Genomic DNA, 15,381 nt, shown 5'->3' with positions numbered 1-15,381 from the left:
AGAGGGGTATTGAAATGGTTTGGTCACATGGAGAGAATGAGTGAGGAAAGATTGACAAAGAGGATATATGTGTCAGAGGTGGAGGGAACAAGAAGTGGGAGACCAAATTGGAGGTGGAAGGATGGAGTGAAAAAGATTTTGAGTGATTGGGGCCTGAACATGCAGGAGGGTGAAAGGCGTGCAAGGAATAAAGTGAATTGGAACGATGTTGTATTCCGGGGTCAACGTGCTGTCAATGGATTGAACCAGGGCATGTGAAGCGTCTGGGAAAAACCATGGAAAGTTTTGTGGGGCCTGGATGCGGAAAGGGAGCTGTGGTTTCGGTGCATTACATATGACAGATAGAGACTGAGTGTGAATGAATGTGGCCTTTGTTGTCTTTTCCTAGCGCTACCTCATGAGCCTGCGGGGGGAGGGGGTAGTCATTTCATGTGTGGCGGAGTGGCAACGGGAATGAATAAAGGCAGCAAGTATGAATTATGTACATGTGTATATATGTATATGTCTTTTCTTTTTTTTTTTTTTTGCTTTGTCGCTGTCTCCCGCGTTTGCAAGGTAGCACAAGGAAACAGACGAAAGAAATGGCCCAACCCATCCCCATACACATGTATATACATACGTCCACACATGCAAATATACATACACAGCTTTCCATGGTTTACCCCAGACGCTTCACATGCCTTGATTCAATCCACTGACAGCACGTCAACCCCGGTGTACCACATCGCTCCAATTCACTCTATTCCTTGCCCTCCTTTCACCCTCCTGCATGTTCAGGCCCCAATCACACAAAATCTTTTTCACTCCATCTTTCCACCTCCAATTTGGTCTCCCTCTTCTCCTTGTTCCCTCCACCTCCGACACATATATCCTCTTGGTCAATCTTTCCTCACTCATTCTCTCCATGTGACCAAACCATTTCAAAACACCCTCTTCTGCTCTCTCAACCACGCTCTTTTTATTTCCACACATCTCTCTTACCCTTACGTTACTTACTCGATCAAACCACCTCACACCACACATTGTCCTCAAACATCTCATTTCCAGCACATCCATCCTCCTGCACACAACTCTATCCATAGTCCACGCCTCGCAACCATACAACATTGTTGGAACCACTATTCCTTCAAACATACCCATTTTTGCTCTCCGAGATAATGTTCTCGACTTCCACACATTCTTCAAGGCTCCCAGAATTTTCGCCCCCTCCCCCACCCTATGATCCACTTCCGCTTCCATGGTTCCATCTGCTGCCAGATCCACTCCCAGATATCTAAAACACTTCACTTCCTCCAGTTTTTCTCCATTCAAACTCACCTCCCAATTGACTTGACCCTCAACCCTACTGTACCTAATAACCTTGCTCTTATTCACATTTACTCTTAACTTTCTTCTTTCACACACTTTACCAAACTCAGTCACCAGCTTCTGTAGTTTCTCACATGAATCAGCCACCAGCGCTGTATCATCAGCGAACAACAACTGACTCACTTCCCAAGCTCTTTCATCCACAACAGACTTCATACTTGCCCCTCTTTCCAAAACTCTTGCATTCACCTCCCTAACAACCCCATCCATAAACAAATTAAACAACCATGGAGACATCACACACCCCTGCCGCAAACCTACATTCACTGAGAACCAATCACTTTCCTCTCTTCCTACACATACACATGCCTTACATCCTCGATAAAAACTTTTCACTGCTTCTAACAACTTGCCTCCCACACCATATATTCTTAATACCTTCCACAGAGCATCTCTATCAACTCTATCATATGCCTTCTCCAGATCCATAAATGCTACATACAAATCCATTTGCTTTTCTAAGTATTTCTCACATACATTCTTCAAAGCAAACACCTGATCCACACATCCTCTACCACTTCTGAAACCACACTGCTCTTCCCCAATCTGATGCTCTGTACATGCCTTCACCCTCTCAATCAATACCCTCCCATATAATTTGCCAGGAACACTCAACAAACTTATACCTCTGTAATTTGAGCACTCACTTTATCCCCTTTGCCTTTGTACAATGGCACTATGCACGCATTCCGCCAATCCTCAGGCACCTCACCATGAGTCATACATACATTAAATAACCTTACCAACCAGTCAACAATACAGTCACCCCCTTTTTTAATAAATTCCACTGCAATACCATCCAAACCTGCTGCCTTGCTGGCTTTCATCTTCCACAAAGCTTTTACTACCTCTTCTCTGTTTACCAAATCATTTTCCCTAACCCTCTCACTTTGCACACCACCTCGACCAAAACACCCTATATCTGCCACTCTATCATCAAACACATTCAACAAACCTTCAAAATACTCACTCCATCTCCTTCTCACATCACCACTACTTGTTATCACCTCCCCATTTGCGCCCCTCACTGAAGTTCCCATTTGCTCCCTTGTCTTACGCACTTTGTTTACCTCCTTCCAGAACATCTTTTTATTCTCCCTAAAATTTAATGATACTCTCTCACCCCAACTCTCATTTGCCCTTTTTTTCACCTCTTGCACCTTTCTCTTGACCTCCTGTCTCTTTCTTTTATACGTCTCCCACTCAATTGCATTTTTTCCCTGCAAAAATCGTCCAAAAGCCTCTCTCTTCTCTTTCACTAATAGTCTTACTTCTTCATCCCACCACTCACTACCCTTTCTAATCAACCCATCTCCCACTCTTCTCATACCACAAGCATCTTTTGCGCAATCCATCACTGATTCCCTAAATACATCCCATTCCTCCCCCACTCCCCTTACTTCCATTGTTCTCACCTTTTTCCATTCTGTACTCAGTCTCTCCTGGTACTTCCTCACACAAGTCTCCTTCCCAAGCTCACTTACTCTCACCACCCTCTTCACCCCAACATTCACTCTTCTTTTCTGAAAACCCATACAAATCTTCACCTTAGCCTCCACAAGATAATGATCAGACATCCCTCCAGTTGCACCTCTCAGCACATTAACATCCAAAAGTCTCTTTTTCGCGCGCCTGTCAATTTACACGTAATCCAATAACGCTCTCTGGCCATCTCTCCTACTTACATAAGTATACTTATGTATATCTCGCTTTTTAAACCAGGTATTCCCAATCATCAGTCCTTTTTCAGCACATAAATCTACAAGCTCTTCACCATTTCCATTTACAACACTGAACACCCCATGTATACCAATTATTCCCTCAACTGCCACATTACTCACCTTTGCATTCAAATCACCCAACACTATAACCCGGTCTCGTGCATCAAAACCACTAACACACTCATTCAGCTGCTCCCAAAACACTTGCCTCTCATGATCTTTCTTCTCATGCCCAGGTGCATATGCACCAATAATCACCCATCTCTCTCCATCAACTTTCAGTTTTACCCATATTAATCGAGAATTTACTTTCTTACATTCTATCACATACTTCCACAACGCCTGTTTTAGGAGTACTGCTACTCCTTCCCTTGCTCTTGTCCTCTCACTAATCCCTGACTTTACTCCCAAGACATTCCCAAACCACTCTTCCCCTTTACCCGTGAGCTTCATTTCACTCAGAGCCAAAACATCCAGGTTCCTTTCCTCAAACATACCACCTATCTCTCCTTTTTTCACATCTTGGTTACATCCACACACATTTAGGCACCCCAATCTGAGCCTTCGAGGAGGATGAGCACTCCCCGCGTAACTCCTTCTTCTGTTTCCCATTTTAGAAAGTTAAAAAAATACAAGGAGGGGAGGATTTCTGGCCCCCCGCTCCCGTCCCCTCTAGTCGCTTTCTACGACACGCGAGGAAAGCGTGGGAAGTATTCTTTCACCCCTATCCCCAGGGATAATATACATATATATATATACACATACACTAACACACACACACACATGCACATATACACACACACACACATACATATATATACATGTGAAAAATGTAAGAAACAATTTAGAAAACTGAAACTTCTAGCTTGAAATGAAAAGAAAAAATGAATGTCACATAATGGTTCAACCTCTGGCTATGGAAAAAGGAAATGTTTAATTTATTTACACAAACGTCAATAGTAGTTCTCATCAATTTAACCACTGTATCAATAAGCTTCAATGTCTAAGCTACATTTTTTTCCAATTTCACTATTTTCTTGTCAAAGCACCATGTATGAAAACTATCACTCCAGTAACACAACTATAAACATTTACTTCCCCTTTAAAAAAAAGTTCTGGGGAAGTCTGTCTCGATACACTGCGGGACACTCTACCACCTGGCGAAGTTTGTGTTGCAATGGTTCTTGATTCACAAACGTAGTAGCATCACTGGTGGGCCAAGGTAGTTCCGTTGGCGAAGAGGAGCTCATGAGACATGTCAGAAAGCATGCTACTGCAGGCAGGAGTGAAGGCTGATGCAAACTGGTATCGCTCTGAATGATGTGATGGGGACGAGATGATCCTCTGACTCACGTCCTAGAGATCCGATCCCACAGAGCGGACGAAGCTGCTTCAGTTGGCGTGGATGGGGTCATCATCAATACACACTTCCATCAGTTTCTGGAGGTGGTCGATGTCCCTTTGTCTTGTTGCCGATGTTCTGCACATATAGTATCCTAGTGAGGTGTTCTTCGTGGCCCTCCACTTGCCCGAGCTTTCTCACTCTTTCTAGTGAACGTTTGACGTATATCTGTAGGAGGAGACGCCAGATGCGGAGCTCCGGGTTGCAGGATCATGATATTGTGAACAAGTACCCAGTCAACGAGGAACAGCAACCAGTGTTGTGACGCGAGGATGTCGCTCATATTGACCCAGTCAACAGGCTCCCCCTCGTAAGGTCTTTCAGAGCTTGGGGTCCCCAATTATCCAATCAACGCAAGTTGATTGGACAATTGACATATATATATATATATACATATATATATATATATATATATATATATATATATATATATATATAGAGTATGAGGCACAATAAGCGCGACACTTTGGTCAAAATATTCAATGGCGGGAGAAAGGTAATTAAATTTATTTTTCCATTGCTTCCGTCTCTCCTTTTTACAAAAGCTGGAAGGTCTGGTGGACAGGTGTGGCACATCTGCTTCAACGTCCATATGGTGTGTGAGTGGCAGATCATGCGACGGGCAGGTGTACACAGCTGTACACCTGCCTGTATATGTCTGTGTATGTATATATATGTATACGTTGAAATGTATAGGCATGTAAATGTGTGTGTGTGTGGACGCGTATGTACATACATGTGTATGTACGTGGGTTGGGCCATTCTTTCGTCTGTTTTCTTGTGCTACCTTGCTAACGCGGGACACAGCGACAAAGTATAATAATAAATAATAATTTTCCAGGAATACTCAACAAATGCATCCCTGTGAAATTTGAACACTCACCCTTATCCCTTTTGCCTTTGTACAATGGCACTATGCATGCATTCTGCCAATCCTCAGGCACTTCACCATGATCCATACATACACTGAATATCCTCACCAACCAGTCAACAACATAGTCACCCGCCTTTTTAATAAATTCCACAGCAATATCATCTAAAACTGCCGCCTTTCCAGATTGCATCTTCAGCAAAAATTTCACTACCTCTTCTCTCTTATCATTCTCCCTGACCCTCTCACTTTGCACATCACCCAGACCAAAACACCTTATATCTGCTACTCTATCATCAAACACATTCAACAAATCTTCAACACTACTTGTTATCATTTCCCCCCTTCACCGATGTTCCCATTTGTTCTCTTGTCTTAAGCACATTATCTACCTCCTTCCAAAACATCTTTATTCTCCCTAAAATTTAATGATACTCTCCCACCCAAACTCTTATTTGCCTTCTTTTTCAACCCTTGCACCTTTCTCTTGACCTCTGACCACTTTATTTTGTACATATCAAAGTCATATGCACTCCTTTCTTGTGCATGTATTGTCCAAATGGATCTCTTTCTCTTTTATTAACAATCTTACTTCTTCCCACCACTCCCTACCCTATCTCATGCCACATGCATCTTTTGCACAAGTCATTACTGCTTCCCTAAATAAATCCCATTCCTTACCCACTCCCCTCACATTATTTGCTCTCACCTTTTGCCATTCTATGCTCAATCTCTCCTGGTACTTCCTCACACAAGTCTCTTTGCCAAGCTCAGTTACTCTCACCACTCTTTTCTCCCTAACATTCTCTCTTCTTTTCTGAAAGCCTCTACAAATCTTCACCTTCGCCTCCACAAGATTAGTGATCAGACATCTCTCCAGGTGCCCCTCTCAGCACATTAACATCCAAAAGTCTCTTTTACATGCATATCAATTAACACAAAATTCAATAATGCCCTTTGACCATCTCTTCTACTCATATACATATATTTATCTATATCTCTCTTTTCAAATCAGGTATTTCCAATCACCAGTCTTTTTTCAGCACACAAATCCACAAGCCCTTCACCATTTCCATTTACAACACTGAACACCCCATGTACACCAATTATACCCTCAACTGCCACATTACCCACCTTTGCATTTAAATCACCCATCACTAAAACCCGGTCTTGTGCATCAAAGCTGCTGACACACTCACTCAGCTGCTCCCAAAACACTTGCCTCTCATGATCTTTCTTCTCTTGACCAAGTGCATAGGCACCAATAATCACCCAACTCTCTCCATCCACTTTCAGTTTTATTTACAACAATCTAGACTTTACTTTCTGACACTCTATCACATACTCCCACAACTCCTGCTTCAGGAGGAGTGCTACTCCTTCCTAAGCTCTTGTCCTCTCACCAACCCCAGATTTTACTCCCAAGACTTTCCCAAACCACTCTTCCCCTTTACCTTTGAGCTTTGTTTCACTCAGTGCCAGAACATCCAAGTTCCTTTCCTTAAACATACTACCTATCTCTCCTTTCTTCTCATTTTGGTTACATCCACACATATTCAGACACCCCAATCTGAGTCTTCAAGGAGGATGAGCACTCCCTGCTTGACTCCTTCTTCTGTTCCCCTTTTGAGAAATTGAAATACAAGGAGGGGAGGGTTTCCTGCCCACTGCTCCTGCCCCCTTTAGACACCTTCTACAACACACAGGGAATACATGGGAAGTATTCTTTCTCTCCTATCCCCTACAGTTTCTTATTATCCACAAACATTTCACTAACTTCCTTCCAAAATTTTCATCTACTCTTTCTTTGCTTTTCTCTATCAACTTCTTAACATTCTGCTCACATATTCTATATTCTTCCCTCCTCCTTTGCTGAACTTCCACTGGCACATTCATATCAAGCAATCTACGATACGCCTTTTTTCTCTTCCACAGTATTTCTTGTCTCTTCTGTCCACCAGGTACTGCCCTTTATATTCCTATATCTAACAACCTTGTACCCATGCACTAATTCTACAACCTCTAATAGTATTTCTCTAAACATTTTAAACACTTCATTCACACGCGACTACACCTCTACACTCACTGTACAGTAAACCCTCGATTTAACAGACCCCAATATAATGGATTTAGGAATTAACTGACAAATGATAATCAGTACATTAATCAATAATCAAAAAAAAAAAAAAAAAAAAAAGGCGCACCATGTGCATTTCATATTGTACTTATTTTTGGTAGCATGGGGTAGCATGTGGTCTGGTTGTATACAGTGTTTCTGTTATTTCAGAATTATGACTATATCTATCAAATAATTTTGCAATCCTTACAATTCAAAATGGCATCAAGTGATTGTAAGAGATACAATGAAAGAAGGTAGTCCATCCTCACTTTAATATAAAGAGGTATCCTTTCACAGGAGAGGGGGGTGGCACCATCTTCATCTCAGTCTGACCCCTGCCTCCAACCGTTCATGTTGCTGGGTGCCCGCCACCCAACTATCATACCACACACTAAATTCTACACCCCTTCAAGATTTTGGTAACTAAATGTGACATTTTGTTGCAACAAAAACAAAATGACAAAAGAATGAAATTAAATTTCGACAAGAAATAAGGCAAATATACATGCAAATCACCTCTCAGGAACAATATACTTCCTTTACATGTGAGCAGATAAAAAATGACAAATTAGTGTGTTCACTCTTCACAGGAGCCACCACAAACATAATCTTGCAAGTGTGTGGGGAGGTGTCTCACACAGTGAGGGCACCACCACCTGAGGCTGAGAGTCAACACAACTGGGAGCAAAGTCACTGCTGGTAGGTACTCCTCTTGATCCATAGTTATCATGGGGATCAGCAAAATCCGGAGGCGTGGGTGACAGTTTCACAAAGACAGGCGACCACTGCTGTCCAGCTTCACTGAGTATAGTTTATGTGGCTTCACCTCTATTACCACACCCAACTTGTCCCACAACTTTGAAAACATTCTGCATGCAGACAGGGGTACCTACGGACAGCTGGAGCAGTGTCGCGGTGTCTCCTGCTGGCCGCCATGCACATGAGCCTGGCTCTCTGCTATAGTCTGCTCCCTGTTTCGCATGGTAGTTCTCCATTGCCGGTCAATGAGATAAGATTGCTGGGGCACTGGGATACCATCTCGCAACTGTCTTCCTACTGCCAGCTATGTGGGTGACTTATCTCCCTCTCTTACGGGGGTGTTGAGATACTGAAGCATAGCCTGAGTCGCTTTGCTGTTGTGCAGGCTATCTCCAATACCCATGTTGCCCCTCAACACCCATTTGGTTGCCTTTACCACTGCTTCAGGACGTCCACTGGACAGGGGGAAGTGGGCTGAGGAGATGTGGGCCATGATTACCCATTTTTTGTAGAAAGCTTCCATCTCCTCGCTGTATAGACTGCTTCCCCCTTCCAAGGAAATTTCCTTGGGCATGCCCCTTCTCCTGAAGGAGGTAAGCAGCCTTGCAATAACTTAGGATTTTCCCATGGAGGTTCAAATCCTATTCACTGCTCCATGTAAGAGGTGCAATGAAAGCAGGTAGTACATCCTCACTATTAAAAAGAAGTATCCTTTCACTGGAGAAGGGTGGCATCACCTCTATCTCAGTCTGACTCCAACCTCCAACTACCATGTGAGTGTTCCCACACTGCTAGGTGCCCGCCACCCTACTATCATACCACACACTAAACCCTACAGTGATAGAGGAGTTAAAAGAGACCAAGTGAATTTACATTAGATTTAATGGACTTTCAGCATTAACAGACACCCCTTCCCCCACTATTAGTCAATCAAATCGAGGGTTTACTGTACTTCTGTCTAAGCTTCCAGTTATCTCCCTTTTATACTCCTCCTTACATTTTTTCTAATCCATCTTCTCGATAACCAACACTTTTACCTCTTCATTCATCCTTACACCATACTTTCACTTCTCCCTAATTCTTATCCCAAAGAAACTGTGAAATGGTCAGTCTCCAAAGAATTCTCTCACAACTCTGGCATCTAGAGTGGCCTTTCTCAATCCTCCATCCTAGGTCACATACTCAATCAAAGCCTTCTGCCCTTCTCTTACATCATTCCTCTTCCATGTATATCTGTAGATCATCTTGTGCTGAATAAAGTTTTTGCAAGGAATAAACCTCTCTCAGCACAAATATCCACAAGATGACTTCCATTCTCATTTACTCCGGGCACTCCCCATTTACCAACTATCACAACAATTTCATCATATCCCACTTTTGCATTCATATCACCCAATATGACCAAGATTCTCTCATTCTCAAAACCGTTCATATGGTCATTAAAATTTCTCCAGAAAATTTTCATTTCATCCTTACCTCAGACAGTCTTCATATGCACAGCCATGTATACACATAGCCATGCATACTTCACAATTCCAATCTTTCCTTTCACCCACACTATTACTGATCCATTCCATCCATGCTTTGTAACACCCTTCCACACTCTTGGTGATAGCAGAATTTCACATCCATCTTTCCTTCTTCCATGATAATATTTACTCATTCCCTTCCATACCACACCTCCTTCCATGCCCTTCCAAAACTTGCATTCATTTCCATTTTCACTCCACACACCATGCAAAAGATACAAAGGTTATGAGAAAAGAAAAAAGTGAGGAGGATTGCACCAACTTACAACAGAACCTAAACAAACTCTTTAGTTGATCTGATACTTGGTCAATGAATTTAACCCAAGCAAACGTAAAATAATGAGGATGGGACAAAGTAGTGAAAGGCCTCAATATGATCATCATCTAGCAGGAAATAAGCTTCCAAGATTCTGCGTGTGAAAATGAATTAGGAGTCAACATCATCCCTAACCTGTTACCAGAATCCAAAATTAGGAGAATAGTTAGAGGGATAAACTGTCTGCTGACATGTATTACATTTGGTTCTCAAGTATATGGATAAGGAAATACTTAGGGGTGGTTCCTATCCTACATAAGGCCAAAACTTCAATGCATTTCTCAAGCACCAAAAGGAGTATAAAGAATAAACAGAGAAGGTCCAGAATTAAAGAGATGAGTTACAGGGTAAGCTTGAGGCTTTTAACTGCCCACTTTGGATGAGGGAAGAGTGAGGGAAGACCTGATAAAGTTGAGTATCTAATATAAACTGATGACATAGACAGTGAACAAGTCTTCCAAATATGTAGAGACTGAGCAATGTTAGGACATAAAATTAAGCTAGAAACTTGATTAAAAAGACGTAAAGAAATACTTTTCCAGTACAGAGTGGTGGATGAAAAAATAGACTCATTTAGGCCATGGCTAATGCATACAGTATACATAAATCTAAGATGTGTGATGGTAGAAAATGTTCAAGACATATGGCTCCATAAGTGTAAAACTCCATTCCCATAAAGTACAAACATGTGATTAGGAAATTACAGTGCATAAAGAATGTGTTACTTTTCATTATCAGCTGTTCACATTCATTTCCATCAAAGCACATTTTCATTAATATAGATAATCAATTACTATATAACAAAAGTACTTTTTTTGACATACCTTGCTTCCAAGCTCTTGAGCAAGAGCAAGAGCAATAGCAGTTTTGCCCGTTCCTGGTGGGCCTGCAAAAAGGGCTGCACGGCCAGACATTTTCTTTGAACGGATCAAGTCAACAAGGTAACCTGCAGCCTGAAACGATCAAATGAAAATTCATAAAATATGTGGGTGATGTTTCATGATCTGTAGTAAGACACTATTCACAGCCTTTAAAATAACATGTCATGCACCTTATTATGTAGAAACAACTACACTAAACAACTCTTTCAACCAAATTCCTAACTCTTTGAATATTCAGTCCAATACCAAAGATAGAGTTGTGCGCAGGAGGGTGGATGTGCTGGAAATGAGATGTTTGAGGACAATATGTGGTGTGAGGTGGTTTGATCAAGTAAGTAATGTAAGGGTAAGAGAGATGTGTGGAAATAAAAAGAGCGTGGTTGAGAGAGCAGTAGAGGGTGTTTTGAAATGGTTTGGGCACATGGAGAGAATGAGTGAGGAAAGATTGACCAAGAGGATATATGCGTCGGAGGTGGAGGGAGCGAGGAGAAGTGGGAGACCAAATTGGAGGTGGAAAGATGGAGTGAAAAAGATTTTGAGTGATCGGGGCCTGAACATGCAGGAGGGTGAAAGGCGGGCAAGGAAGAGAGTGAATTGGATCGATGTGGTATACCGGGGTCGACGTGCTGTCAATGGATTGAACCAGGGCATGTGAAGGGTCTGGGGTAAACCATGGAAAGTTCTGTGGGGCCTGGATGTGGAAAGGGAGCTGTGGTTTTGGGCATTATTACATGACAGCTAGAGACTGAGTGTGAATGAATGGGGCCTTTGTTGTCTTTTCCTAGTGCTACCTCGCACACATGAGGGGGGAGGGGGATGTTATTCCATGTGCGGCGAGGTGGCGATGGGAACAAATAAAGGCAGACAGTATGAATTATGTACATGTGTATATATGTATATGTCTGTGTGTGTATATATATGTGTACACTGAGATGTATAGGTATGTATATTTGCGTGTGTGGACATGTATGTATATACATGTGTATGGGGGTGGGTTGGACAATTTTCGTCTGTTTCCTTGCGCTACCTCACAAACGTGGGAGACAGCGACAAAGCAAAATAATAATAATAATAATAATAAAACCAAAGGAATAAAATCCATCATAGTTGATAATGACTAAGGATCAGATTGGGGTGTCTGAATGTGTGTGGATGTAACCAAGAGAAGAAAGGAGAGACAGGTAGTATGTTTGAGGAAAGAAACCTGGATGTTCTGTCTCTGAGTGAAATGGAGATCAAGGGTAAAGGGGAAGAGTGGTTTGGGAAAGTCTTGGGGGTAAAGTCAGGGGTTGGTGAGAGGACAAAAGCTAAGGAAGGAGTAGCAATACTCCTGAAGCAGGAATTGTGGGAGTATGTAAATTCTAGATTGTTGTGGGTAAAACTGAAAGTGGATGGAGAGAGATGGGTGATTATTGGTGCCTATGCACCTGGTCATGAGGGGCAAGTGTTTTGGAAGCAGTTAAAAGAGTGTATTAGCAGCTTTGATGCATGAGACTGGGTTATAGTGATGGGTGATTTAAATGTAAAGGTGAGTAATGTGGCAGTTAAGGGTATAATTTGTGTAAATGTGGTGTTCAGTCTTGTAAATGGAAATGGTGAAGAGCTTGTGTATCTGTGTGCTGAAAAAAGACTGATGACTGGGAATACCTGGTTTAAAAAGAAAGAAATACATATGTATAAGTATGTGAGGAGGAGGGAAGGATAAAACGGCATTTTTAGATTACATTTTAACTGATAGGTGTGTAAAAGAGACCTGTGAATGTTAATGTGCTGAGAAGGGCAGCTGGAGGGATGTCTGATCACTATTTTGTGGAGGCGAAGGTGAAGATTTGTAGAGGCTTTCAGAAAAGAGAGAATGTTGGAGAGAAAAAAGCAGTGAGAGTAATTGAGCTTGGAAAGGAGACTTGTGTGAGGAGCTATCAGGAGAGATTGAGTGTAGAATGGCAAAAGATGAGAGCAAATAACGTGAGGGGAGTGGGTGAGCGATGGGATGTATTTACGGAAGCAGTAATGGCATGTGCAAAAGATATATGTGGTATGAGAAGGGTGGGAGGTAGGCAGATCAGAAAGGATAGTGAGTGGTGGGATGAAGTAAGACTGATAGTGGAAGGGAAAAGAGAGGCGTTTGGATGATGGTTGCAGTGAAGTTGTGCAAACGACTGGGGGATGCATAAAAGAAAGTGACAAGAGGTCAAGAGAAAGGTGCAAAAGTTGAAAAAGAGGGCAAATGAGAGTTGGGGTGAGAGAGTATCATTAAACTTTAGGGAGTATAAAAAGATATTTTGGAAGGAGGTAAATAATGTGCGTAAGACACGAGAACAAATGGGAACATCGGTGAAGGGAGCAATTGGGGAAGAAATAACAGGTAGTGAAGAAGTGAGAAGGTGGAGAGAGAATTTTGAAAGTTTGTTGGATGTGTTTGATGACAGAGTGGCAGATATAGGGTGTTTGGGATGGGGTAGTGTGCAAAGTGAGAGAGTCAGGGAGAATGATTTGGTGAAGAGAGAAGAGGTAGTGAAAGCTTTGCGGAAGATGAAAGCCAGCAAGGTGGCAGGTTTGGATGGTGTGGCAGTGGAATTTATCAAAAAAGGGGGTGACCGTGCTGTTGATTGGTTGGTAAGGATATTCGATGTATGTATGGACCATGGTGAAGTGCCTGAGGAATGGCAGAATGCATGCATAGTGCCACTGTACAAAGGCAAACAAGATAAAGGTGAGCATTCAAACTACAGAGGCATAAGTTTGTTGAGTATTCCTGCAAAATTATATAGGAAGGTATTGATTGAGAGGGTGAAGGCATGTACAGAGCATCAGATTGAGGAAGAGCAGTGTGGTTTCAAAAGTGGTAGAGGATGTGTGGATCAGGTGTTTGCTTTGAAGAATGTATGCGAGAAATACTTAGAAAAACATATGGATTTGTATGTAGCATTTATGGATCTGGAGAAGGAATATGATAGGGCTGTTTGAGATGCTTTCTGGAAGGTTTTGAGATTATATGATGTGGGAGGTAAGTTGCTAGAGGCAGTGAAAAGTTTTTACCAAGGATGTAAGGCATGTGTATGAGTAGGAAGAAAGGAGAGTGATTGGTTCCCAGTGAATGTCGGTCTGCAGCAGGGATGTGTGATGTCCCCATGGTTGTTTACTTTGTTTATGGATGGGGTGGTTAGGGAGGTAAATGCAAGAGTTTTGGAGAGATGGCAAGAATGCAGTCTGTTATGGATGAGAGGGTGTGGGAAGTGAGTCAGTTGGTGTTCACTGATGATACAGCTCTGGTGGCTGATTCCTGTGAGAAACTGCAGAGGATGGAGACCAAGTTTGTAAAAGTGTGTAAAATGAGAAAGTTGAGAGTAAATGTGAATAACAGAAATGTTATAAGGTACAGTAGGCTTGAGGGACAAGTTAATTGGGATTTAAGTTTGAATGGAGAAAAACTGGAGGAAGTAAAGTGTTTTAGATATCTGGAAGTGGACTTAGCAGTGGATGGAACCATGGAAGTGGAAGTGAGTCACATGGTGGGGGAAGGGACAAAGGTTCTGGAAGCGATGATGAATGTCTGGAAGGAGAGAACATTATCTTGGGAAGCAAAAAATGGGTATGTTTGAAGGAATAGTAGTTTCAACAATGTTATATGGTTGCAAGGCATAGGATATAGATAGGGTTATATGGAGGAGGGTGGATGTGTCGGAAATGAAATGTTTGCGGACCATATGCTGTGTGAGGTGGTTTGATCAAGTAAATAATGTAAGGGTAAGAGAGATGTGTGAAAATATAAAGAGTATGGTTAAGAGAGCAGAAGAGGGTGTGTTAAAATGGTTTGGACATATGAAGAGAATGAGTGAGGAAAGATTGACGAAGAGGATATATGTGTCAGAGGTGGAGGGAAAAAAGAGAACCGGGAGACCAAATTGGAGGTGGGTGGATAATAGTGTAAGATTTGAGCCTTGGGGCCTGAACATACAGCAGGGTGAAAGGCGTTGCAAGGAATAGAGTGAATGGAAACGATGTGGTATATCGGGGTTAACGTGATGTCAATGGATTAAACCAGGTAGGGTATGTGAAGCATCTGGGTGGTAAACCATGGAAAGATTTGTTGGGCATGGGATGTGGATAGGGGAGCTGTGGTTTCGGTGCATTACAAATGACAGAACAGAGACTGAGAGTGAACGATATGTGGGCCCCCTTTTTCTTGTCAGTATTCCATTTGATGTACCCCACTGAAGCAGGGGATAGTGATGGTGTTTCATGTGGGGCATGGTAGTAACAGGAATGGATGGGGGCAAAGAAGTATGACATACGTACATGTGTATGTTTGTAATGTCGGCGTATGTGCTCCGTGTATGTTGTAGTTATATGTTGTTATGTATGAATTGTGGTAATGTGACAGTGTTTACGTATACATATGTATATTAAGTGGA

At 42.2% G+C, this 15,381-nt stretch overlaps 1 protein-coding gene across 2 annotated transcripts in view; it reads right to left on the bottom strand.

The window, feature by feature from the left end:
* The window catches only part of pont (RuvB-like helicase pontin), a 152,798-nt gene that overhangs the window by 72,488 nt on the left and 64,929 nt on the right, over window positions 1-15,381 (bottom strand). Inside the window, exon 1 of one of the 2 annotated variants that reach the window (XM_071678776.1) lies at window positions 10,910-11,036. The exons of the other annotated variant lie outside the window; for it this stretch is intronic. Within the exon in view, the coding sequence (XP_071534877.1) occupies window positions 10,910-10,999 (90 nt within the window). The 5' untranslated portion in view covers window positions 11,000-11,036. Of the gene's footprint in view, window positions 1-10,909; window positions 11,037-15,381 lie in introns of those variants that run through there. 2 annotated transcript variants of the gene reach the window in all.

The sequence above is a fragment of the Panulirus ornatus genome, chromosome 28, assembly GCF_036320965.1.
Source record: "Panulirus ornatus isolate Po-2019 chromosome 28, ASM3632096v1, whole genome shotgun sequence".
NCBI classification, from domain to species: domain Eukaryota; kingdom Metazoa; phylum Arthropoda; class Malacostraca; order Decapoda; family Palinuridae; genus Panulirus; species Panulirus ornatus.
Note: the sequence above shows the minus strand (reverse complement) of the source record. Positions and strands in the feature narration are given on the sequence as shown.